The 25084-nt window shown below is 37.0% G+C and overlaps 2 protein-coding genes across 3 annotated transcripts; both read right to left on the bottom strand.

Moving 5' to 3' along the window:
* Window positions 1–407: 407 nt before the first annotated feature.
* lhfpl4b (LHFPL tetraspan subfamily member 4b) lies at window positions 408–5565 on the bottom strand. Its single transcript, XM_077224467.1, has 6 exons — window positions 5441–5565; window positions 5309–5354; window positions 3632–4083; window positions 2143–2376; window positions 830–892; window positions 408–724 (listed from the first exon to the last, which is right to left on the bottom strand). The coding sequence occupies exons 3-5, from the start codon at window positions 4047–4049 to the stop codon at window positions 867–869; spliced, it is 678 nt and encodes a 225-aa protein (XP_077080582.1). The 5' UTR covers window positions 4050–4083; window positions 5309–5354; window positions 5441–5565; the 3' UTR covers window positions 408–724; window positions 830–866.
* A 609-nt stretch (window positions 5566–6174) lies between these two features.
* hdac6 (histone deacetylase 6) lies at window positions 6175–24476 on the bottom strand. 2 transcript variants are annotated; one of them, XM_077224045.1, is made up of 28 exons: window positions 24128–24476; window positions 23523–23618; window positions 23117–23227; window positions 21716–21801; window positions 20960–21044; window positions 20837–20877; window positions 20637–20733; window positions 20036–20133; window positions 19818–19922; window positions 19583–19651; window positions 19042–19168; window positions 18710–18775; window positions 18359–18418; window positions 18183–18272; window positions 17996–18102; window positions 17824–17891; window positions 13237–13363; window positions 12969–13097; window positions 12668–12836; window positions 12361–12563; window positions 11332–11524; window positions 11096–11245; window positions 10120–10294; window positions 9640–9986; window positions 9421–9558; window positions 9145–9291; window positions 7163–7291; window positions 6175–6908 (listed from the first exon to the last, which is right to left on the bottom strand). In XM_077224045.1, the coding sequence occupies exons 2-28, from the start codon at window positions 23583–23585 to the stop codon at window positions 6840–6842; spliced, it is 3249 nt and encodes a 1082-aa protein (XP_077080160.1). In that variant the 5' UTR covers window positions 23586–23618; window positions 24128–24476; the 3' UTR covers window positions 6175–6839. The 2 variants fall into 2 exon arrangements, with proteins under 2 accessions (XP_077080160.1, XP_077080161.1); XM_077224046.1 differs by lacking the exons at window positions 21716–21801; window positions 24128–24476.
* Window positions 24477–25084: the final 608 nt, after the last annotated feature.

Genomic DNA, 25084 nt, shown 5'->3' with positions numbered 1-25084 from the left:
ATTAAGAAAATAAATAGGTCATCAATAAAACTAATTAACCAGATATATAGAATAACAGGTAACACTTTAATTTAGGGCCGAATTCTCACTATTAACTAGTTGCGTATTAGCATGCATATTACTAGGATATTGACTGTTTATTGTTATAAAGCACATATTAATGCCTTAATCTGCATGACCATATTCTACATCTCTTAATCCTTCTCAATACCTTAATAAACTTAACTACCTTACTAACTATTAATAAGCAGTAATTAGGAGTTTATTGAGGTAAAAGTCGTAGTTACGGTAATAGTGAGAATTGGACCCTAATCTAAAGTGTGACTTTAATTATAACACTGAAACTGTGACTACATCTTCAGATCTCATCATAAATTCATGCACAAGAAATGACCAGAACACAGAACCAAACATCAAACATCATTTAATTGGAAAAAACATTAATTTTATCTGTTAGACGGACTATAACTCAAATAGAAATGCACTAAAGAAAATGACCTTTCCTCTTCTCTGTTTAAAGCCACCATTATTAGATCAGACTAATGTTCCTCCGTCAGGGGAGAAAGGACTCGGATACAGTTGCCAGGTGACTGTTTCTACGCAGACAGGTTATGTAAGCTGACTTCACAGAATGATGACATCATGCCGAGCATTTCTTCACACGTTTCATGTCATCATTATTTGTCGAGAGTGAAGTTCACAGACGACGTGATGAAACGGCCACCTGACAGGGTGAGAAAGAACAGTGATGTGAGCTGCAGAAGAGAGGAGAGGATGCTGGGTTGAATGCTAGTGCCAATTAAAAACATAAGCTCGATTCCAGTCTTGCCAGCAGTTTCTGGCTGTTGAGAACCGCTCAGGCCTCTTCATGCTGCCAGTAACAAGCCAGTCACTGAGGAGAGAGGAGAAAACAGCATGATTGAAACATCTGGATGTAGAGGATAACATGATAATGAATAGGATTAACATTTAGTACATTTTAGGAATTTAGTAAATTAAGAAAGGAAGCAGTACAGCTCCCCATATCACCTTATTACCATAATATCACAATCAAAAGGAAAGCCAGTTTTTAGTATATCTGTATTAAAAGAAAAAGAAAAGAAAAATAATTTGCCAACATTTATTAATATGAATATATTTTAGAATAGTATATGAAGTATATATATATGTTAATTATATAATATATTAATATATATAGGTTGTACATTGGCATATTGGTTATATATATATATATACACACACACATACAGTATATGTATTTTTTGTATCATTTATATTCTATTATAATATTTATACATATTTTGAATTATCTTTTATTTGTTATATTTTCAGGAGTCATTTTCATTTTAGTTGTAGTCATTTTGTTAATATAAGTTTTAGCTTTTATCAAAATACTACTATTAAGCTTGATTTTTATTTCAGTTTAGGTCATTTTAGCAATTTTATCTTTTTTATTTACATTTTTTTATATCAGCTTTATTTCAATTAACAAAAACGTTTTTTAATATTTTAGTTTTATTTAACAATACTAATAATGCAGTAAAAAAAGAGCATAAAACATATTTATATTTGAATGTAATATATACATATTATATATATATATATATATATATATATATATATATATATATATATATATATATATATTAGTGCTGGGCAACGATCGCTGGGCATCCAAAATATAAGTTTGTGTTTCCAAAATATATGTGTGTGTGCTGTGTATAATTGTTTTGTATATATAAATACACACACATGCATGTAAATATTTAAGAACATTTTTTTATTTTATATATACAATATTTATATTTATTTATAATATAAATTATGCAAAAATATATATACAGTATATACATGCAAATATTTCTTACAAATATGCATGCATATGTGTGTATTTATATATACAAAATAATTATACACAGTACAAATACATATATTATGTAAACACAAACTTTTATTTTGGATGCGATAAATCGTTGCTCAGCACTAAAATATTTATATATATATATATACACACATATATTTTTATATATATATATAATTCTTTTTTAATTGAGATTTTTTTTTATATAATTTAGTTTAAAAATCATGCTAACTAAACTCTCTTAAAATGGGCTGTAAAACATGATTTTTTTTTTCATTTACCATCACCATCCTTGGCATTTTCTGGCAGCAGGGCATCTTGGCGGTTACCTAAAACAAAAGCCAGCGTGGAAAGTATGCCGGCATCCAGGACCCCCAGCATGGCCAGTATGTACGCCCAGTGAACGGAGCAGTTCCCTGGGGAGAAACTACTCACACGCTCCCCGCACAGCGCCCGCATCTCAGCACACGCCCAGGAGTCTGGGAACAATACACACGCCAGGGCCAAACAGAAGCCTGGGGATACAAACAGATATGCATTAGGAACACGAGAGAGAGCGAGAGAGAGAGAGAGCGAGAGAGCGAGAGAGCAAGAGACAGAGAGAGAGAGAGAGAGGAGAGAGAGAGAAGGAGAGAGAGAGAGAGAGAGAGAGAGAGAGAGAGAGAGAGAGAGAGACAGAATGTGCTGCTTAACATGTTTAGATCAGATTTCCAGTCAAGAAGGCCACATTTCAGTGTGGAGAGATTCTCAATGTAATATAGCTCTTTTGAGGCTGCTATTGAAGGATGGCAGTGCAAACTATATAGGACTCGACAGCAAACCTACAGCCTGTGACCCTAGACTAGAGCCTCATTTAACACACAAAGAGGTACGCCAATCATAAACAAGCTCATTTACATCTTTCAGAAGGTACAATAGCAAAAACGCATGTTTAGCTCTTAGGGTCATAAATCATAAGTAAGGGTTATGAGAAACAGATATGATGTTTTTGGTGCAAAAAAAACCCTGAATATATGAGCTCTTTAGAGGAAATCACACGCTTACTTACTACACTCATCTCTGGATCATACTGTATTTCACCTCACAATCTATCTATCTATCTCAAAATCTATCTATCTATCTATCTATCTATCTATCTATCTATCTATCTATCTATCTATCTATCTATCTATCTATCTATCTATATTTTTATATATACATCATAGAAGTTGCTACCTCCTTGTGAAACCATTCATTCATTATTTTAATGAGAATGAGTACAAAAAATACAAAAGAGGTCAAATGTCTGATTGCATTACAGTAATGACTGTTTGAGGGAAAATGAATTGCTTGATTGTCATGAAAATAGTATCACAATGCAAAACAACTTAATGATCCTAAAACAGGCTTCTTTTTATACCAAGTTCAAATTAGATTTGATTTAAATTATATATTGGAGTCCTAACTTCTATTCAGACAGGAGTAATAGACTTAAAGAAGATTTCTATTAATATAAATGTTTTTTCTCGTGTTTATCTAAATCTAATTTTATGAATGCAACACTTTCCACAAAAATATTAAGCAGCACAAAAACAATCAGAAATGTGTCTTGAGCATCAAATCAGATTTCTGAAGGATCATGTGACACTGAAGACTGGAGTAACGATGCTGTAAATGTAAAATATATTCAGAGAGAACACAGTTCGTTTAAATGGTAATATCTCTCAATATTCCAGTTTTCACTGCCTTGGTGAGCATGAGAGACTCCTTTGACCTGAAGAAGCGTCTCACCTGCTGTGAGCTGCAGCCAAGCACATATCTTGTAGACCGTTGCTGTGTTGCAGAAGCGGAACAGACACAGGCAGCCCACGCTGGCCCACACCATGGTGAGAGACATGCACACCAGCACAGCGGGAGACTGGAAGGCAGGGAGTGGGGTCAGGGTGTGAAGAGACCCACGGCATTCTGGGACGGGCCAATCGGTCTCAACGCACACCTCAAAGAGGCCCAGCGTCCCGCTCGGGGGGGCCGGTCCTCCTCCACGGTAGTGCAGCTCTCGAGTGCCCACCCAGGACGGCTGGATGAGAATGACCACCTCGATGATAGCGAAGCAGAGCGTACAGATGGCCCACAGCACGCCCACCGCCCGCGCGCTCCGGATGAACTCGGTCTGATACAGACGGGACACCTCAGACGAGTGATGCTGCATGCTGGACACAGCGGCGGCAAGAAGAAACTCGCTTCTGTTTAATGCAAGACAAAATAATCAACATATTATTCAGTGACATATACAAACATTTTTTGCTTAATGTCCATAACAACCCATATTAAAGGGATAGTTCACCCAAAAAGAAAAATCCAAAATACACTCACTGATCTCGTACCAAACCATTATGCCTTTCGTTCTTCTGCGAAACACAAAAGAAGATATTTTGAAGAAAACAGTTTCGATTTCCATTGTGTTTGTTGTCGATACAATGGAAGTCATGGGAAGCGATACAGTTTGGTTACCAACATTGTTCAAAATATCTTCTTTTGTGTTTCATAGAAGAAAGTTATTCATTCAGGTTTGGGACGACATGAGAGAGTAAATTCATTTCACTCATTGGGTCTTTAAGAGTTTCGAAAATTTTGATTTTCCCCCTGTAACCATATTTGATTTTGAGGGTCCTGATGTTGGCTGTCTAGAGTAGACTGAGTGTTTTTTTGTTTTTTTATCATACAAAATCAGTTTTTACTCCGAAAATTTCTTTGAAATGTTACACTTTGAAATCTGTACCCATGGTACAATGATTGTATCATATGATAATAACATGGTACTTTGAAAAATACTATTGTACTAAAATTCATGTACCATACAGTAGTTTTCACAGTAACACTTTACAACAAGGTACTATTAGTTAATGGTTGTTAATGCATTAACTAAAGTTAACAAAGAGCAAATCATTTGTTACAGAACTTATTATTCTTTGTTAATGTTAATAAAAATACAACTGTTCATTGTTAGCTCAGGTCCATTAAATAATATGAACATATATTAATAATGTATAAGTAAATGTTGAAATTACCCTTAACTAAGATTAATAAATGTTTTAGACTTCTTAGTTTATGTTAACTAATGCAGTTTCCTATAATGTTAACAAATGGAACCTTATTGTAAAGTGTTACCGTTTTTATATAGTACTCTGTGGTAATACCATTTATACTTTTTTGTAAGTGCATCATATTTATTTACAGTACACTTCAAAGAATTCCGGAGCATGTCCATAAAAAACATGGTGTTACTATGATACGAAGTACAACCAGTCATTTTTAACCCTAAAATATAACAAAGCATTGCCAAATGATAAAAAGGGAAATGTTGCACAAAAGAACATCTAAGAAAGCAAATGCCTACAGGAAAACTAACACAAAACCTCATCTCAACATGGTAAATGATGTAAAACAGATGGATGAAGGGTGATTCACCTCTCTGCTCTGGCTGATTCCAGGTCCCTTCCTCCAAAAACAGGAACTGGGTGACAAAATCACATTCAAATTTAATTACTGGAGAGCATCATCATGTAAAAGCTTGAGAGTGAGTGAAAGAGAGAAATTGACCTGAATGGAGGGATTGTTCTCCTCTTCTTGCTCCCGGTGGGATCACGGCAGGATGTGCGACATTAAAAACAGGCCCACGCTGTCTGCAACCATCTTCCTCTCACATATGGAGGGAGAAGAGAGTGGGAGAGGGGAGGGGGAGCACAGGGCCATTCTGATTGGGGGGAGGGTCTCTGCGTGCACACACAAACACACACGCAATAGCAATGCAATCCAATGATGCACACACAATGAGAAAATGAAATTATCAGTCAATCCTTGTAGGGGGAAAGAGATACAGCTCATTTATTCTAAAAGCATTCCATTCCATGCAGAAATGAAAGAGGAAGTGAGAGAATAATACATGGTGCAGAAGTGATGCATTTCAGATGAGCGAAAGATAAATAACGCAGAAAGACAGCAACAGAGAAATAAAGGTTTGAATGGTCAGAGCTCATCTGTGCATCATTTACCAGGTTCACTGACAGCATATACTGTATATGTATGTATGTATGTATATATATATATATATATTGTATAATGCAGAAAAATAATGTCATATATATTTTTGTGGGTTTTTGTACATTGTGATAATGAGAATTAAGGGAGAGTTGCCATTAATTGTCGTGAAAATAATGCAAAAAAATGTAATGGTCATAAATTATATAAAAACTTGTTTTTTATTTATTTTCGCTCTGGGAAGGAATGCACTGAACATGTTTTTGACAGGTCTTATGACCATAGAAAGAACTGGCTTTTAAGAACATGGAACAGACAGGTTTTATTTAGATTGCAACATGTACCAAGGGTTACAAAGTGAGAGTTTACAAACGTTTGTCTCACTATACTTGTGCAAAAAACAACAACAGAAATATACAACAACACAAAATATCTCGGTTACATAGTCTTCAGACACTGGTTTGGGAAATATTGCACTTTTTATTGCTTTAAGCTTAAGGTTGTTTTGTAATTTCCACAGTTTTTCCAGTCTTGGCCTGGAGTGATACAATGAAAACAGTGCAGTGCAAACACTGTTGGCTGTGCACTGAAAATGCAAAACATTTGAAACACTAAATACTACAGTTGGTACCGTGCTTCTGCAATAACTTAAAAAAATACTATATCAATTTGCAGAGAGTGCACCTTTTAAAAACTGATTTTCTATAACAATGAACAAATTCTATTAATACAATTTTTGTTTTGGCATATAAACCTCATAATCGGTACGATGATAATCTATGAAATACGTTTTAGACACAAGTAAGGAAGAAAGACAGATGAACTGAAAAAAGCTTGCTTACACGCAGTTCAGTTTGGTGATATTTTCACTGCATTTATATGTATGCAAACAACAACCATCTCACAACACGCAAACACACACACACACACACACACACACACTTCCTTTCTCTCTGTTGGTTTAGCTGAAAGGAGAAATCTCCTCTCCAAACTTCACGAGGTGAGCAGCGTTTTTGGCTTCATGGAGCACCTGAGTGCAGATACAGACAGACAGTTACACAGCTGTCTGCATGTGTATTCAAAATGTGCTGTTTTTCTAAATCCATCCCATCTTCGGAAAACATACAGTCATGCAGAGTCAAGTAGCAGTAATGTCAGAATAGATAAATGAAATACGCATGTCAATCTTATGAAGTACATAATTTATTCATGTTGGAGATCAACATTAATGTTGCCATTCATCATAACAGCAGATTACAGGCCCGTGATCTGGGCGGCACCTACCTTGTTGTGGATGTACGACTCACAAGCGTAGCACCAGACAGAAAGATCAGCGAAGCTCAGCACCAGAGGGTGACCCGACACCTGCCCGTGGGTCACCATGTGCTGGTTCACATAACGCCCGCAGAGCACCTGAAAAAAAAGAGGGAAAAAAATGAGGAATCTCAAGCTATAAGGCTCATTTTCTTACTCTTTTGCAATATGTGATGACATTTAAGATAAACTATGTAGAAAATTTTATTAAATAAGTTGTGTCACAGGCTCTGTGTTTTTTGCGTACATGTGCTTTCCATTGTTCCTACATTCTATTAGAAATGTTATAGTCGGAGAGTCTTTTTACGCTAAGTGCCGGTCTTGTTGGCAGAGGCTATTTACACTAACTCCGTCCATTGACACCTGGTTGGGCCAGACAAAATTTCGGAAGATGCTAGATTGTCAACAGTACCAATAGTGAAGGGGCAAGGCGAGATGCAGAAAGCTTAAAAGCAAATCGTCCCGAGTTTGAATCCGCCTATAAAATAAAGCATTTATTTTCCATAAAAATTTAGAAAATATTTGAAAAGTGGAAATAAAATGCCTAACGTGTGTTTAATAATAAAGAGTTTATCGGTTAGGGTTGGGTGTATGTGTAGGGAGAGCAACATTGTCCCAATAAGGCGACATCCATTTAAGGCGAGACACGGCAGGCAAAAACATCGTTTTTTTTCACTGGTCAACTTTGAGATTTTGGGATATTTGTCTTCAATAACATGTCTTCTTTCAGACTTGTGGTGAAAAAAAGTCAGAAATACACATTTAGGTCTTTATTTTACTACACTTTGTCTGTTTGCGTCTGTAGATTTCTCATAAATTCATCAAAAGTTGTCGTTATAAATCATCCCACTGCTCTGTGATCGCTGCCGGCACCCTGTCATCACATACACTGTTAGAAAGCTTTCTCTCTCCTGTACAATGTTGTCAGATCCAAATATGGTGATTTCCTTTTTATCAGCAACCAATCGTGAAAGTAAAAGGGGGGATTTAACTCTATATGCGCAATCTCATTGGCTGATGCTAAATCTTTAAAGCCCGTTTTCTCTAAATGACTTTTCTCTCATACTCCAAGTCCGAAATCTCCACTTCAGTAGCACCTATATACACCAAACCTTCCAGTCTTGTACCTAGTTATATTACAAAGATATTTACAGAGGGATTTGTAAATATATTATTCCTAGCCTGATTTATATAACATTTTATTCCAAAAAACATGGAGAAAATCATTTTTTTAAGGCTATTGACAGTATATTCTGATTTACAGGATAACAAAAGTAGATATCCATAAATCCCTCGGTAAGTTTTTTCCCATCTAATATGTGAACACAATGAAACAATAATTTTGAACCTGGCTTTATCAAATACTCAGATTTCGTTTTTTAAAATATATGCAAATTGGCGCATATTTAATTAGATAAAGCCTAATTTGCATATTTAAACATTAAATTACAGAAAACTTGTAATAGATTTTTTTCTCATCTTAATGTAGGTAATCAACTGGGAAAGTTTCACGGTGATATCTTAGAGTTAAAAAAATTACCCTATTCACCTGTAGTGTCTCGCCTTAATAATTTTAATAAATATAATAATTTACACAATGTTATTATTGCATACAATTTAATGTACAACAACACTGAGGTGCAAATAGTATCTGCCACTATTTATAAGTAGAAACAGCATCTAACTACTATTTACACTTAGCCTATTGCAAAGAAAATAATGCTATTTATTTATAGTGTAAATAGCATCTCTCGCTAAGTAAATGTTGCTATTTTAATTAAGTGCAAATAACCTCTGCCTTGTATAGAAGTTATTGCTGAATGATGATTTGTTCGTGAAAATGTTCGCAGATTTCACATGTGGTTAGTGGATGTGACCCAATGTGCAAAGTAGGAAGTCTAAGTAATTCTAAACCTCAATATGTTGTGATTTTGAGCGTTGTTAGCTGTTACCTTGTAGCAGAAGAGGCAGATCCAGTTTTCAGCATCACCTCCACACTCTTCACACGGCAGGAAGACATCAATGCCACCTGCGGGCACCGGTCGCACTGACTCCAAGTGTGGGCACCATGGCAACGGGTTCACCACATACATGCCGTCCTAGCAACAGAGTAAAACTGAATGAGACAACAGACTGACAAACAAGTCATCTAAAATTCTGCTAATCTATATACATGAGCCACATTTATCTGCAATGCTATTATACTAATATGACATGAACACATTTACCACATCCGTGGGTTGCTGTCCGAAGACCTCTATGACTGTCTTCACAGCGTTACCACATGCAGCATCCAGACCACAGCTCTCCTGGTCATACATGCCAGCTGGATTTCCAGTGACCACAGACACTTGGATCGACTGGTCCTGGTAAACAGAGCATGTTTAATGACTGAATACATTATGAGTCACCAAAACATACTGCTAATGACATTTGAGATTGCCTACAGGTGTCTCTGCTTTTACAGCATGTGTGCTGTCTCCATCTCCGGCTTTCAGGGGTGATTCTGACTCCTGGTCTGCCGAATTCCTCTGTGGGTTGGGTTTCACCTTACGTCTGGCTCCTCCAATTGCAACTGATGCTGGGCTGGTGTTTGATGAGGCGCTTGTGTTGAGATTCAGAGAAAGCAGATCCTCAGTGAGCTCATCAAGGCCGGACTGCTCAAGATTGTGCGGTTTCTGTCCTGGACTCTGAGCAGGGGTGGACTGGCGAGGCGATTTCTTGCCCTTGCCTGCCGATGCCCGCTTGCCTTTCGGTTTAGGAGACGGCAAAGACAAACGAAGTGACTCTGGAACTGATATATAAAAAAAAATTAAAAAAGCATTTTGCATTAAAATAATCATCATTTTCTTACATTTATTTAATCCTTCAGATATGATATTGATGTGAAGTGCATGTCAGTCTCAGTTCTGAGATTGCAAACTCACTCTGTATTCTCAGGGAGCTCCAGAAGGGGGCGTGGGCACGCAGGACGTTGTTAATGGTGACAAGAGCGCTGGTTTTGGGAGGGGGCAGATGGTCTAGAAGTGGAGGGGAGTCTCCCAGCAACATACTGGTGCACATGGACATGGACTCAGAGATAGAGGTGAGGTTATATCCTCCCTATGGTGAAGAGGGTTAGATGACATCATTAACCAGTGTGTAGTACATACACTACTGTTCAACAGTTTAGAGTCGACTTAACGTTTTAGTAAGAAGTTTCTTATTCATACCAAGGTTGCATTTATTTGATAAAAAATAGAGTAAAAAACGTAATATTGTGAAATATTATTACAAATTAAAATAAGTGTTTTATGTATTTTAAGATATAATTTATTCCTGTGATGCAAATCTGAATCAGCATCATTGCTCTAGTCTTCAGTGTCACATGATCCTTCAGAAATCATTTTAATATGCTGATTTGCTGCTCCAGAAACATTTATTATTATTATCAATGTAGAAATCACTTAACTGCTCAAATATTTTTGTGGAAACCGTGATGCACTTTTTTCAGGATTATTTGATTAATAGAAACAGGATTTTACTTGAAATTGTGGCTTGCAGACACTGCAAATGTCTTTACCGTCACCTTTGATTCAATTTAATGCATCTTTGCTGATCGATTAAGTATTAATTATATATGATCAGCCAGGTCAATTAATCATCTGATATTTAGGTCATTTTGAGATAAACGTAATTCGTTTTGTACAAGTTCCAAAATCTACTAACAGTGTTGTCGATGAATAAACATTTTAACATGAACATTTAAAGAAATATTATTTAAATTATCAACTAATTTTATTATAAAGAAATTATGGCTACAATCAAGCACCATGTTCTCTAGATATTGACATCCGCATTGGCCACTGAAAAACTTAATAGTAGAAAGTGTAAACAGTGAATGTGAGAGTGAATATAACCCACCTCCAGTATGACTAGCACTCTTCCTGCTGCCAGACCCATCAACTGATGGGTGAAGTGGGCATAGCCCTCTGGGGTCACCTGATACCCTCCTAACGGATCACCCCGTGCCGCATCAAACCCAGCAGACACCAGCACCAGCTCTGGGGCAAACTAGAACACAGACAACACCATTCACTAAGTATTTAACACCGAACAGCACATGCTTTAGTCATCAGGTAAAAATGAGCATATTTTACCTCTCTGGCTATTGGCATAACTAAGTGATGGAAAGCTGCCATGTATTCTGGGTCTCCCATCTTTCCTCCATTCCAGGGGATGTTGACATTGTATCCTCTGCCTTTCCCCTGCCCCACCTTATTATAGTTAGCATCCTCCGAGTTGGGGAAAAACGTCCCGTCTTCATAACGATGCAGAGAAATGTAGAGGACGCTGGAAAAAGTGAAAGACTTTGGTTAAAAACAAAGGACTGCATTCTGACCAATGCTTATGCGACTAATCTAAAATATATATATATATATATATATATATACAAATCAAATGACAACATTAAGAGGATCCATTACCCTTGTCTATCAACCCAGACTATTTTATAAAACAAATGAGCCCTTTTTGCCATTTCTAAATGTTCATGGTTATGAGGTCACAATGTAATGCTACTTTGCAAACAGGCTGTTATTGAAAGATGGCGCAGCTAGACACTATATTGAACCAAACAACAAATCTAAATTGTAACTTCTTAAAATGAAAAGAGGTTGGCCAATCAAACACAAGGTCATTTTCATACAGAAGTCTCCTAGTTACTTTAGCAAATACAGCTAAGGGTCAGAGAAAAATGTCAAAAATTCTCATGCAAACTAAAATACTACTTTATTAGTGAAAGGAACATCTTAAATTATAAATGGACTTCTTATGGACACCTGACTCTGGAATACATAACAGTGTTATTTTAGTATTATTTATATACTATTACAGTATATATTAATATTTTGAATAAACTTTTATTTTTTATATTTTAATTTTAATTGTGTTTAATTTAAATATACTTTTGTTTTTTATATTTCTATATAGCTTTAAATTATATTTAATTTTAGTAATTTTAATAATTCAACTTTCATCTAATTTATATTTTTTTCTGATTTATTTAATTGAAAAAAAAAATGTATTTTGATTGTTTTAGTTAACAATAACTGCACTAATCCAGACCACTATACCGGTTATGTACTAATATGCGATTATAGTGGTACTAACTGTGGGACTGGACAAACCTGTCATCCTCCTCAAAGATGTGCTGAGTGCCGTTTCCATGATGAACATCCCAATCGAGGATGAGGACACGCAGGGATCTGTGTGTGATGCTCTGGGCATAGCGTGCGGTCAAAGCGGCCGTATTAAAGAAACAGAAACCACAAGCCGTGTCTTTCTCTGCATGATGACCGGGAGGACGGACTATGGCCACGCTGTTTCTCACCTACAGGACCAAAGAAACAATTGATGACACCTGGGAGCAAATTCAAGCAGTACTGCTCTAGTATACTTTATACTGAGACATGTAAAAGACACAAAAAGACAGACCTGGCCTGTGAGTATGGCCTGTACGGAGTTAAAGCACGAGCCAGCGGCCATCAGGGCACAGGTGTAGCTCTCATTATTGATGTAGATGGAGTTGTAATTGTTCCCCAGTCGGTGCAGATCTCTGGGTTTCATGTGCTCCGAACTCTTAATAGTGCTTATGTGATCAGAACTAGCACAAGAGACATAAACAGACATAATTAAATCAAATGCAATGCTGCATTAGTGTTACTAATACAGATTTGTATGTAACTTCATACATTAATGTGATCATTATTTATTTACTCATCTGAATGCATTTCACCTGTGACAGAGCGCCAGCTCTTCTTCTGTTGCCAAGCGAGCTGGTATCCGATGGCAACGGGACAGCAGGCCCAACTCCTCATGACGGGAAAAGATCCGTGATATTCTCTGAGGGAGCTCTGGATGATGGCTGTAGGAATCAATACATCCTCATCTTATTTATGCACAACCAAATAATCAAAACACACACAAGTGAGAAAATTGTCATTTTTCAGCTGTGTGACGGGGATATTGTGGTGTTTATGTTATTAAGCAGCAGTCACTCTCACCCATCCCACATGTTGTGATGAAGCATCATTCTCTGGTCATAAACTAGCCCAGTGATCGGAGAGGAAACCTTCACTTCTGCACATACTGGAGCAGGCAGGGGAGGGCCAGCGGACAGAGGACCCCCCTCTAAAGGTCAAACACACATTCAAGAGCTACGAAAATAAGGAGCCAACTGTACCAAATGATTGGGAGTTTGAATGCTTGTGCAAATGTGATGTTGGGTGGTGTTTATTGGTTTGCAGCTAAGCACTTTCTGTGAAGATCAGAAGATGACAGGATAATATAATGCCCCAATGTAATCTCAATGACCAATGCATTTCCATGCTGTTTCCAATAATTAAGTTGGCTTGTGAGAGCCAACTTACTGAAATCCTATTTAAACTTATTATTATTCTTCCGATTCTTCTTGCAGTGAAATTTCTATATCAAACTCCTCCTAGAGCTTTAACTCTACATACTCCAAACTCGGCTCAGACACTCAAACTGTTCTGACTCGGTGTGCTATATCTTTTCAGACTGATCGGACTTACGGTTTTCCTAAAAATGACGATCAAAACTCGAAAAAACTCCCATTGACTTAACTAAATACTTAATAAAATACCTTAAAACACCCTAGCAACATCATAGCAACCACCCAAATACCCTAGAACACCCTAGCAACACCATAGCAACCACCCTGAACACCCTAGCAACCATCTAAAATATCTTAAAACACCCTAACAACACCATAGCAACCACCTAAAATACCCTAGAACACCCTAGCAACTGCCTAGCAACCCCCAAAACACCCTAGCAACTGCCTAGCAACCACCCAGAACACCCTAGCAACCACCCAAAATACCTTAAATCACCCTAGCAATACCATGGCAACCACCCAAAATACCCTAGAACACCCTAGCAACACCCTAGCAACCCCCAAAATACCTTAAAACATCCTAGCAACACCATAGCAACCACCCAAAAAAGCCTAGAACACTATAGCAACACCATAGCAACTGCCTAGCAACAACCCAGAACACCCTAGCAACCACCCAAAAGGTGTTAGAACACCCTAGCAACTGCCTAGCAACCACCCAGAACACCCTGGCAACCACCCAAAATACCTTAAATCACCCTAGCAACACCATAGCAACCAACCAATATACCCTAGAACACCATAGCAACCAACCAGAGCACCCTAGCAACCACCCAAAATACCTTAAAACAACCTAGCAACACCATAGCAACCACCCAAAATACCTTACAACACCCTAGCAACACCATAGCAACCACCAAGAACACCCTAGTAACTAATATAAACTTCAAACTACTTTAAAATTCAAACTAATTTAAACTTTACACTAATTTAAACTTCAAACTAATTTAAACTTCAAACTACTTCAAACTTCAAACTAATTTAAACTTCTAACTACTTTTAACTTTACACTAATTTAAATTTATTTAAACTTTAAACTAATTTAAACTATAAACTAATTTAAACTTCAAACTACTTTAAACTTCAAACTAATTTACACTTTAAACTAATTTACATATTAAACTAATGTAAACTTCAAACTACTTAAAACTTTCTGGTCCAAACTTTCACAAGCCAACTTAAAGTTTGTCTCGACGAACTTTTTCTAGTTTAATAATTGATATACATATACACTCATAGGCAAAAAAATGGGCTTTGGGCAGGACAAATTTTTGGACAGGAAATTAGCTAAATTTAAGAAAATACAATACTTAAAAAGCCATTGCTGTCTCAGAAAACCATCAAAGACAGAATGAAGTTTTTTGGAAGTTTGATTCAGAGTGGTTAAAGGGTTAGTTCACCCAAAAATGAAAATTAAGTCTTTAATTACTCACCCCCATGCTGTAACAACCCCGTAAGACCTTCGTTCATCTTCGGAACACAAATGAAGATATTTTTGATTAAATCTGAGAGGTGGATCACTGCTACATAGGCTGCCAGAGGGAATGAAACTTGACGGCCCAGAAAGTCATTAAAGAACATGTTTAAATATTCCACAAGGAAGAAAAGGAGTAGTCGAATAAAGTCGTTATTTATGTTTTTTTTTCGGAAAAAAAGTATTCTCGTCGCTTGATAAACTTATAGTTGAGCCACTGTAGGCACATGGAATATTTAAACATTTTCTTTAATGACTTTCTGGGCCGTCAAGTTTCATTCCCTCTGGCAGCCTATGTAGCAGTGATCCACCTCTCAGATTTAATCAAAAATACCTTCATTTGTGTTTCGAAGATGAACGAAGGTCTTACGGGGTTGGTACAGCATGGGGGTGAGTAATTAATGACTTAATTTTCATTTTTGGGTGAACTAACCCTTTAAGCAGAGTTGTGTGTGGAGTGATGAATCACAATGAAACACGAGTTGCATGATGATGCTCCAGAGGGGTAGAGAAATATAATAAATGTCAATCTGGTGGGAAATATAATAAATGCATCTCTACCGCAGTGAAAAATTGAGGAAGAGGTGTCATTGTGTGGGGAGCCTTTTTATCTGCTGTATTGGTGAGCTACTTCACTGTGATGTTTTATAAATGTAAAAGGAATATTGCAGAATGATCAGATGTTATTTTTCAACAAGACAATGATCCTGCCCAAATTGCAAAGACAACCAAAAATTGGTTTGAGAACAAGTCCATCCGGCTCATGTTTTGGCCTGGTCAGAGTCCAGATTTGAACCCTTAAAGGAGAACTCCGGCGCAAAATGAACCTGGGGTGTAATTAGGGTTGTAACGGTATGAGATTTTCACGGTATGATAATAGTCTCAGAAAATATCACGGTTTCACGGTTTACGGTATTAAACAATGATTATTATTATCAGCTGCAATGAACCTTAAATTAATGAAAACTGATAGGGTTTTTTGGTTGAACATATGGTTTATTAAAACAAACTTTTTTAATCTACCTTTTGAAAAAATAAGAACGAAAAAATAAAGCTGCAGATCTCCCATTTGAACAAACATGTTTGATCAATTGAATTAATAAAATTCTTAATTTATTAATTATTATTTAAGATAATTTTTATTTTGACAGGTTGTACTAAACTCCTATGAGTTTCAGTCAGAGTGTATTTGACAATGATTATTTTCAACAAAATTATGAAATGCTTATTTAGTTCTCTCAGAGCAGCTCTGGATATGTTCATGTGTTCACGTCCTTATATAGTGAGTGAGACGGCAGACGCTTTAAACACCATGAACGTCCCACATACTTGAGTATATACTAGGTGAAACGGTGCTGCTCATTCACACAGACACGCTGAACAAGCAGAATATAGATTTACAGTTTTTTGCGCTGTTTAATAGACACACTCATATAGCGATTTTATTTATTGCACAGATATATTTTAGATTTATTCATCCATCTATCAAATCGCGCATTTTACGTGACATCTGCGTTATATTGGAAATTCCCTCAGCAACACGTAAATAATATGGACTTAAGTTATAAATGGAACTTTATCTGCAGGGAGGGAAGGTGTTCGCGAATATGGGAGAACATATTTGACATATTTCCTCATTTTGCAGCCACTCTTCGTCCATATTTCTGGACACAACTGGATATCAATCTTCAAGGAAAAACCCACGTTCTTTTTTCGGATACCCAAAGTATTCCCACACTGCAGATTTTAACTTTTTTTTCGAAGAATTCGCAGCCTCAGTCTCAGTCATTTTCTCCAGTGCACATGTATGGGTGGAGTAGTCAAGTGGAAATAAGTTGCATATGCGCATTTGAGATCTGCTTTAATTTTTTTTCCAAAACCGTGGATAAGCAAATGTTCACGATATGATAATCGTACAAGTCAATATCGCGATAAACCGCCATACCGGTATACCGTTACAACCCTAGGTGTAATAACACATTGGTACTGAGTCGACTGTTCAGTACCATTGCGTATACAGGCAGGAGCCATCTTTGGGAAACAGCCTCGACCAGTCGAACCACTAACGCCGTGCTAAGTGAGCTGAACTGTGAGATTCCAAGTCACAGTTCAGCTCGTAGCACGGCGTTCGTGGTTCGACTGGTCGAGACTGTTTTCCAAAGATGGTTCCGCGATGGTACTGTCTTTATAAAGTATATTATTATTAAACTGTCTGTACACTTACAATGTTCTCAGTGCTTCGGTTTGTATGTAGAGACCCTCATTAAGCTACCGTGTTAGTGTAGGGCTATTTTGAGCCTTTTTAGTGGTATTAACTAGCGATCTCTTTTTACTTATTATATGCCCCATATACTAGCGTTATAAGCTAAACAGTTTTTAGAGATAAAACTCTTTACACTCGATTATCATGAAAACCAATCCCAGAGAACAGTCGACTCGGTAGCAATGTGTTATTACACCCCAGGTTCATTTTGCGCCGGAGTTCTCCTTTAAGTGAATATTTGGTCTCACATTAAAGTTAAACGAACTGGAAGAACTTTTTCCATTACTCATGAACTGTTTCAAGTCATAAACATTCAGTGGAACGACACTGACTCTACTATATGTATAAATCGTTTTCATTATGTTTCATAAGTGCACCAAAACAATATGGTGATCTGATTTGTTTATTTGTAAATCAAAATTCTTGGTTCTTACCAAAAGTCTGAAGACTCTTCCAAAATGGATACAAGGCAGAGATGGTCTTTGAGATGGAGTTCAGGGCACTGCAATAAAACCACAGAAAAAACCCCACAGCAAATAGGGAAATGTAACAGAGAGAAATATAAAAAAATAATATATAGGCAGATGTGCTCCTCAGTTCACTCACCTCTCACCCGGAGCACCAGAAGAGGTCAGGTGCGGGCAAGGGTCGCCCAGCAGTGACCTCACACTAGCGCAAACACCCTCTGCTGTGGACTGGAGGTTATACCCACCCTAACAGATGAAATACTGTGCATGAGATGTGAACCACAAAGAAGAATATTTAGTTATCTTATGGCATAATACGATCATACCTCCAGAGCCAGCACGAGTCGGCCCTGTGCTACACCTTTCAGCATATGGGTCAGGATGGAGAAACATTGTGGACTCACTTGCATCTCACCCTAGATACACAGAACATGTTAAATAATTAACATAATTGAATAAGTTTTGGAAAATTATATTAAAGCAATGAAGCTGAGCATCCCACCTTCAGATCACCGATCACAGAGTCAAATCCGGCTGCCACTAACACCAGTTGAGGCTGAAACTGTGCAGCACATACACAAGAGATCTCAATATATAATTTCTTTATATAAATATTTCTTTAATAAAATTAGTTGATATCAAAGGAGACGTACAACCAATTTTAAATAATATTTCTTTAAATGTCCATGTTAAAATGTTATTCATTGACAACACTGTTAGTATATTGGAACTTGTACAAACCGATTTTGGAAGCAACCACTTGTCAATTATTGGCTAGGGTTAATACCCAATCTCTAAATTAGATGATAAAACATCAAACCAGATGTGCAGGTGACCGATATGAAAGGTGTACCTCATACGCCACAGGCAGGAGGAGCTGCTGGAAAGCTGTGATGTAATCTCCATCCTCCATCCCTACCTGGAGTTAAATAAAGAGATCAGGACACATTCAGCACCAGCCTACAAAGACCATATTCTACCACACTTCTGTAGCATTTTAGTTTTTCATTTATAGTGCACTATAATGTTAGTCAAGGTGTTACTTTAGTTTTAAATGATCCTTTTCAGCCTCATCTCTGAAACTGAACACGTCTGTTATGACTTCTACATGCAACTGTAAATCGGTTAACCTCTCGAAATGAGTCACATGAACACTGAGAAGTGGAGTAAATTAGCGTGGTGTACCTTGTTCCAAGGCAGGTTGATATTGTAGCCCTGTCCTGCTCCTGAACCCACCGAGCTGCTGTCAGACTCCTTGAGATGCGGCCAGAATGAGGCATCTTCATATCTGTGCACTGAGAAATACAGCACACTGCCACACAGGACAGAGGTTAGATGCTCTTTAAATGACAGACATTAGTTGCGTTGCAAATGACACACTATACACTATGTACCTACTATGCACCATGTAAAAAATGTGTATACATTTTATAAGGTTATTTTGTTATTCTCTGTCGGAGTCTGATAGCCCCTCTCCCTCCTCTGCATAATTAAAGCTGTGACAGTTCAGTTTATGAAGTATATCAAGTGTCCAACATCCCACACTTTTTCGATTAATTGATTTCATCATGTGGGTATATAAAGTGTACTATTTCTATTTTTCAGTGTAAACACACTACTCACACTTTATTTATACTAAAAAACGTCATAGAATAGTGCACAAACAATTGAGATGCACCTATTTATACAGAACATTTGTAATATGTGCTGGTGCAGACAAATGTACCTGGGATCCTCTTCAAAAATATACTGGATTCCCTGTCCATGATGCACGTCCCAATCCACAATTAGAACTCTGTATGATTGGTAAAGCAACCATCCATGTTATAGATTCTCAAACCATAAACTTCATTAAAGACAACGTGAAAATGCATTTGACACAAACACATTTAACTGTCTGTGAAACCAGGCCATAAAGTGTTCATTAATTTATGATGCTAAAGCAAAATGCAGACTCTCACCGCTCAACTCCATGATGTTTTTGAGCGTAACGCGCCGCTATGGCCAGATTATTAAACATACAGTAGCCGTTCATCTTATCTGGCTGAGCGTGGTGACCCGGAGGCCTGTGAAAATAACAGGGAAAAAAACAGTAACTCAAATAGATCAATGAATAAATCAATGTAAAATCAAAAACAAAGAGACATTGGTACTGTTGAGAAGAACAGATGCAACATACCTGTTGATGGAGAAGCCGTTACGCAGCTGTGATGTCATCACTTTATCCACCAGCTGGAGAACTGATCCCACCGCCAGACAGGCAGAGGTGAAAAATTCCTGATGAAATTTTAAAAAATTCATTCTTTCTTATTTTGTTTTATAAAACAGTCGCAATGCTGCAAATAACATATTTCAAAATATTTACATAACCTTCCCAATAAATGTTATTTCATATGCTCAAATAGCTTATATTTAAGGCTAGACCAGCCAATGCACAAGTGCTATCCTGAGAGCATCTCAATTGGCTCTTTAATTTATAAGGCGGACTTGTTCTGCCTTTATTGTGCATTGCGCTTTCTTCAAATCTTAATAATTAGTACATCATCTTTATGAAACTTTGAAGTCTTTTATCATGTTACTTTTGTCATCATTTGATAAAAGCACTTCATCACTTATTGGTTGGTGAATATGGTCAGTATTGATTTCATGTTGACTTTAAGAAATATCAGTGCATGTTCTGGATAAGGATTTTGATTTTTTATGAACAATTAAACACTGGAACTGGAATCAGCATACAGTAAACTCCAGGACTGTAAAAGACATGTGATTGGGTGACTTACAGGATGCAGGTAGACAGAGTCGTATTTATCAGAGAGAGTCTTCAGCTCCTCCTCTGTCATTTCCTGTGTGGATTTCATCAGCTCTACATAATCCTTTCTATAATACACAACACATTTCCCCATGTCACATAAGATAATCATAAAACAAAACCAACCCAATTAACAGCATCAATCTAAATTAATCATGCGTATAAACTTACGTATGAACGAGTAATAGCTCATCTTCTGTTACAGCTCTGGCCTGAAACGCAAAGTTAAACTATTTAAACCTACTCAGAGACAGGAGGAATCCTAAAATAATATCACTACAGGAGTGTCTCTACCTCTACTCGTACACAGCGTCCCAGCACCCCCTCCGTCTCCAGTGTCTCCATTACTGTGCTCACTCTCGCTGGACACTCTGGGTGACTGAAAAAAAACATCCAATCCGCTGTTATATAAGAACTTTTATAATCCTATACCAAGTAAACTATTTGAAATAAAATGAAATATCAAGAATAAGTGCAGCTTTTATTGACGCAATGACAACAAATACTTTTTTTGCCTACAAATATTTTGATTCTTTCCATTTTGTTTCATTTTAATGGATCTACATGTATGCACAAACTTAACGCATAAGACCTGAAGATTCTGTCTTTTGCTTCATAGCATCCACTGGAGAGTCTTAAAGTCAAAAATCAAAATCGACAATTATTTTTACGAGTATTTATTACAAATTATTTATTTTTGTTCATATGCCCTCGTAATATTGAATCAAAATAACTTCACCCTCCCGCTGATGGCATGTTTACTGACATGTGGGCGGGACAACCTGTCACTCACATGAGGTCACAGCAATAGCAAATGAGAACGATGCAACAATCCAATGAATCCTCGATGGACAAAATTAAGTCCCACCAAACAATTTTTCACTTGGATATACATCAAAAAGGGAAAAAAAGACTATCTGAACTTCTGTTTCATGCTGACGCATGACTCTCTCTTTACTAAAATTCAAAATTAGATGCCAGAAATTTGACAGATTTTTCCTTTTTAAGCAAACTATTGTCAATAATAATTTAACCATTCTGAAGCATCACCTGGCATCCCAGAGGCAGTGAAAGTGAGTGAAGGCATCTATATAGACAAGACCTGTTCCTGTTGGTTTAGTCTTCCCACACACATCCTAAAAAACATGACAAGAACATAGAAAAAAGCTGTTTCAAAAGCACTCTCTCTCTGAGCATGCAATCCCACAATGATAAAATAAAATACTACATGCACATTACTGAATTTTAAAGGGTTAGTTTACCCAAAAATGAAAATTATGTCATTAATTACTCACCCTCATGTCATTGCAAATCCGTAAGACTTTCGTTCATCTTTGGAACACAAATGAAAATAATTATTGATGAAATCGGAGAGCTGTCTGTCCCTCCATTGACAACTACCCAACTAACACTTTGACGCTTCAAAAAGTTAATAAAGATATTGTAAAACTAATCCATATGAATTGAGAGGTTAGATCCAAATTTCCTGAAGAGACTCGATCGGTTCATTGGTTCTTGCAGAAGCTCAAAAGTGCTGCGTAACACGAGAATTGACCTAATTGGTTCTCGCACATCAAGCGGAGATGCTTGAGCTCAGTTTATCATAACAGATGTGTGTGCTGATGAATGTTTATATGCAGAGGTGTGAAGTCCAGGGGTCAGAAAGTAAAAGTCCTGCATTTCCTGGCTGAGAAACTGTGCTAATTAGCAAATCCAGGTGACTGGAACAAAATACTGAGGAGGACTTTTACTTTCTGAACCTGGACTTGACACCTCTGTTTATATGTGAATAAAAGCCTAAATTATATCGGTTCATCATATAAATCGATCATGTCTCTTCAGAAAATTTTGACTAAACCGCTCAGTTCATATGGATTAGTTTTACGATCTCGTTATGAACTTTTTGAAGCGTCAGAGTGGTAGTTGAGTAGCTGTTAATGGAGCTCTCAGATTTCATTGAAAATATCTTCAATTTGTGTTCCAAAGATGAACGAAAGTCTTACAGGTTTGGATTGGAATGACATGGGGGTGAGAAATTAATGACAAAATTTTCATTTTTTGGTGAACTATTCCTTTATTAATCAACTCCATTCACAACACCATAAACGTGCATCACTGACAATGTTGGGGAGCTACTTTGAAATGGTCTTGCCACACTATAAGCAACTTGTAATTTAAAGAAGTTAAGTACAGTAAAGCTAGCCTTTTGTGTACATAAGCTACATGACAAGACAAGAATTGGGAGAATTGGTCAGGAGAAAAAGGATAAATTGATAGGAAAATTATGTTGCAATGACAAAATCTTAATGTTTTATTTATGCAAAACATTTTTAGCTTGTATATTTAATTATTTTTGTATATATATTTTTTTTTGTTGAGAAATATCATACAGACATTTTTGACAGGTTTTAAGAGAAAACAAACAGTGACTGTGATTAAGTGTTTATTTACCAGGTTTTGTAGATCATTGCTCATCTCCTCCTCCACTTTGCTCTGGTCCATTCTACCCTTCCTCCGTGCCTCCTGTAGACTCTTCTTATGGTTCGGGTTGTTGTTTTCTCTCTGAAGAGCACACAGGTATTTTAGAGAGAATTAGCCTACACACAGCAGAGGCCAACACTCTCAAAACAGGAATCCAAATAAAGCGCTAGCGGCGCCCACACCTGACCTTTAAAAATTTGCAAAACAAAGCACGACACTGAGTAAATCAAGTGGGCAAACTTCACGAATATCTGTGAATTATTAACTACTCATGTACACACTGATTAAAACACGCAACACAACATTTTGTTATATGGGCCCAGGGCTGACTTGCAAGTTGCTACGCTGCTGTAATGGAGTGTAAACATTCTCTCACTTTGGTTTCTGGTTTTCCTCGTGGAGAACGAGTAGAACCTTTGGAATCTGGAACAGGATCCATCAGTGGAGGATTTTACAGATCCACACCAAAGACCTTGAAAAGTGTTAGTGACAGGAGCTCAAAACATCTACATCAAAAGTCCCAACTTGGGTAAACTGCATTTATAAGAAAATTCAGTTATATGGGAGATATAATAGTTTAATAATAAAATAGAGCTCATCGCAGATGCTACACCCATTTTTATTGTATATGCAGAATAAATGACCCATAAATTTGTTGTTTAAAGTTGTGTTTAAGTGTGGCTATGAATGAAATATAAATCACCGGATAGGTATTTTGAGGGATTTCCTTTGTGTTTTGTGATTCTTTATTAATAATATAATAATAAAACCATTACACAAAATTAATCAAAAGAAACGTTACTAATTAATAATTGAAAACAAAATAAAATCACCTTCTGAATCATTCCACTCCACAAATTCAATATCAAGATCAAAATATTTAATGAGATGAGCAAAACAGACCATGTCATTTTCTTTCTTAAAAACAACAAAATGTCAAAGTGACAGATGTCACAAGAATGCATAACAGGGTTTACTTACTGCTTTCAGAAATGTGTGAGGTGTGTATGAGGATAAGAACAGAACTGTTGTCAATTTTTTATGTCGTTGGCAAAAAAACAAAAAAAAAAACACTTTGAAATTTTATGAAAAAGACGGAGCTGCCAGTCATTTGAGCCTCAAGATTTTTGCTTTCTTAAGTTTCCGTGGCTGTTGTTATTCTCTGGATTGGACATAAAAGTGGAAAATGGACGTAGCAAAATGGGGACCCCATAGCAAAAACAACTGTAAGGTAAATATGCATTAAGGTGGATACGAAAGAAAGCACAATGTTCTTGTTTGGAGATGCTAAAGGCTAACTCACACACCCAACTCTGCACAGCAGAAGGGCAGATGTCGCTATGAAGCAGTTCCTCCGCTACGGGGCGCGTGAAGGCTCAGACTCAGACAGCAGAATGTGACAGTTGAGTTACATTCAACTGGTAGCACGTCTCACTGGCAGCATTAAAACTCTTATTTAAGCGTATAAGCGTAAAACATGTCATTTCAAATTAAGTGGTTTAATAGGAAAATCCTTCACACCACTCTCTATAAAATGATAATTTACAGTAAACACAAACGACTTTGATCGGTCCATTCTGACAGTGCTGATGTCGTCGATGTGTTTTGGACAAAATTTGGTCCAATGAATAGAGAATGTGACTTTACTATGTGGACAGTTAAAGGATGTCGTAGACGGCTTAGCTCCTCTCTTTTAAGGGTTCATCTTTAAGTCAAGTTAAACTGCCATTCTTTCCACTTATATTTCTACGAGCAGGCGCACTAAAATTACGTCAGTAAAACGAAAACGCACAGCGCGTGCTCGCTGTGGTAACAGTCGATGGCTGTAACGCTGGAGGTCACTGTTGCGTATTTAACGAGAGTTAACAGGAAAATGTGTTTGTGAAACGACAAAATTGTTATTTCGCTTGGCTTGGCAAAATATATTTTACATAATAA

The sequence above is a fragment of the Siphateles boraxobius genome, unplaced genomic scaffold (genome assembly GCF_051911475.1).
Source record: "Siphateles boraxobius isolate OS27281-9 unplaced genomic scaffold, OSU_SipBor_1 9, whole genome shotgun sequence".
In the NCBI taxonomy this organism is placed as follows: domain Eukaryota; kingdom Metazoa; phylum Chordata; class Actinopteri; order Cypriniformes; family Leuciscidae; genus Siphateles; species Siphateles boraxobius.
Note: the sequence above shows the minus strand (reverse complement) of the source record. Positions and strands in the feature narration are given on the sequence as shown.

Excerpts from the sequence above, each read along its gene's own strand:
- hdac6 (XM_077224045.1), bottom strand. The coding sequence starts at position 23,585 with ATGGATCCTGTTCCAGATTCCAAAGGTTCTACTCGTTCTCCACGAGGA. Across the intron at positions 20,734-20,836 it reads GAGCTATTACTCGTTCATAC|AAAGGATTATGTAGAGCTGA; the intron begins GTAAGTTTATAC and ends TGTGTATTATAG. Across the intron at positions 17,892-17,995 it reads TCTGGTGCTCCGGGTGAGAG|TGCCCTGAACTCCATCTCAA; the intron begins GTGAGTGAACTG and ends GTTTTATTGCAG.
- lhfpl4b (XM_077224467.1), bottom strand. The coding sequence starts at position 4,049 with ATGCAGCATCACTCGTCTGAGGTGTCCCGTCTGTATCAGACCGAGTTC. Across the intron at positions 2,377-3,631 it reads TTGGCTGCAGCTCACAGCAG|GCTTCTGTTTGGCCCTGGCG; the intron begins GTGAGACGCTTC and ends TTGTATCCCCAG. Across the intron at positions 893-2,142 it reads AAATGCCAAGGATGGTGATG|TGACTGGCTTGTTACTGGCA; the intron begins GTAAATGAAAAA and ends CTCTCTCCTCAG.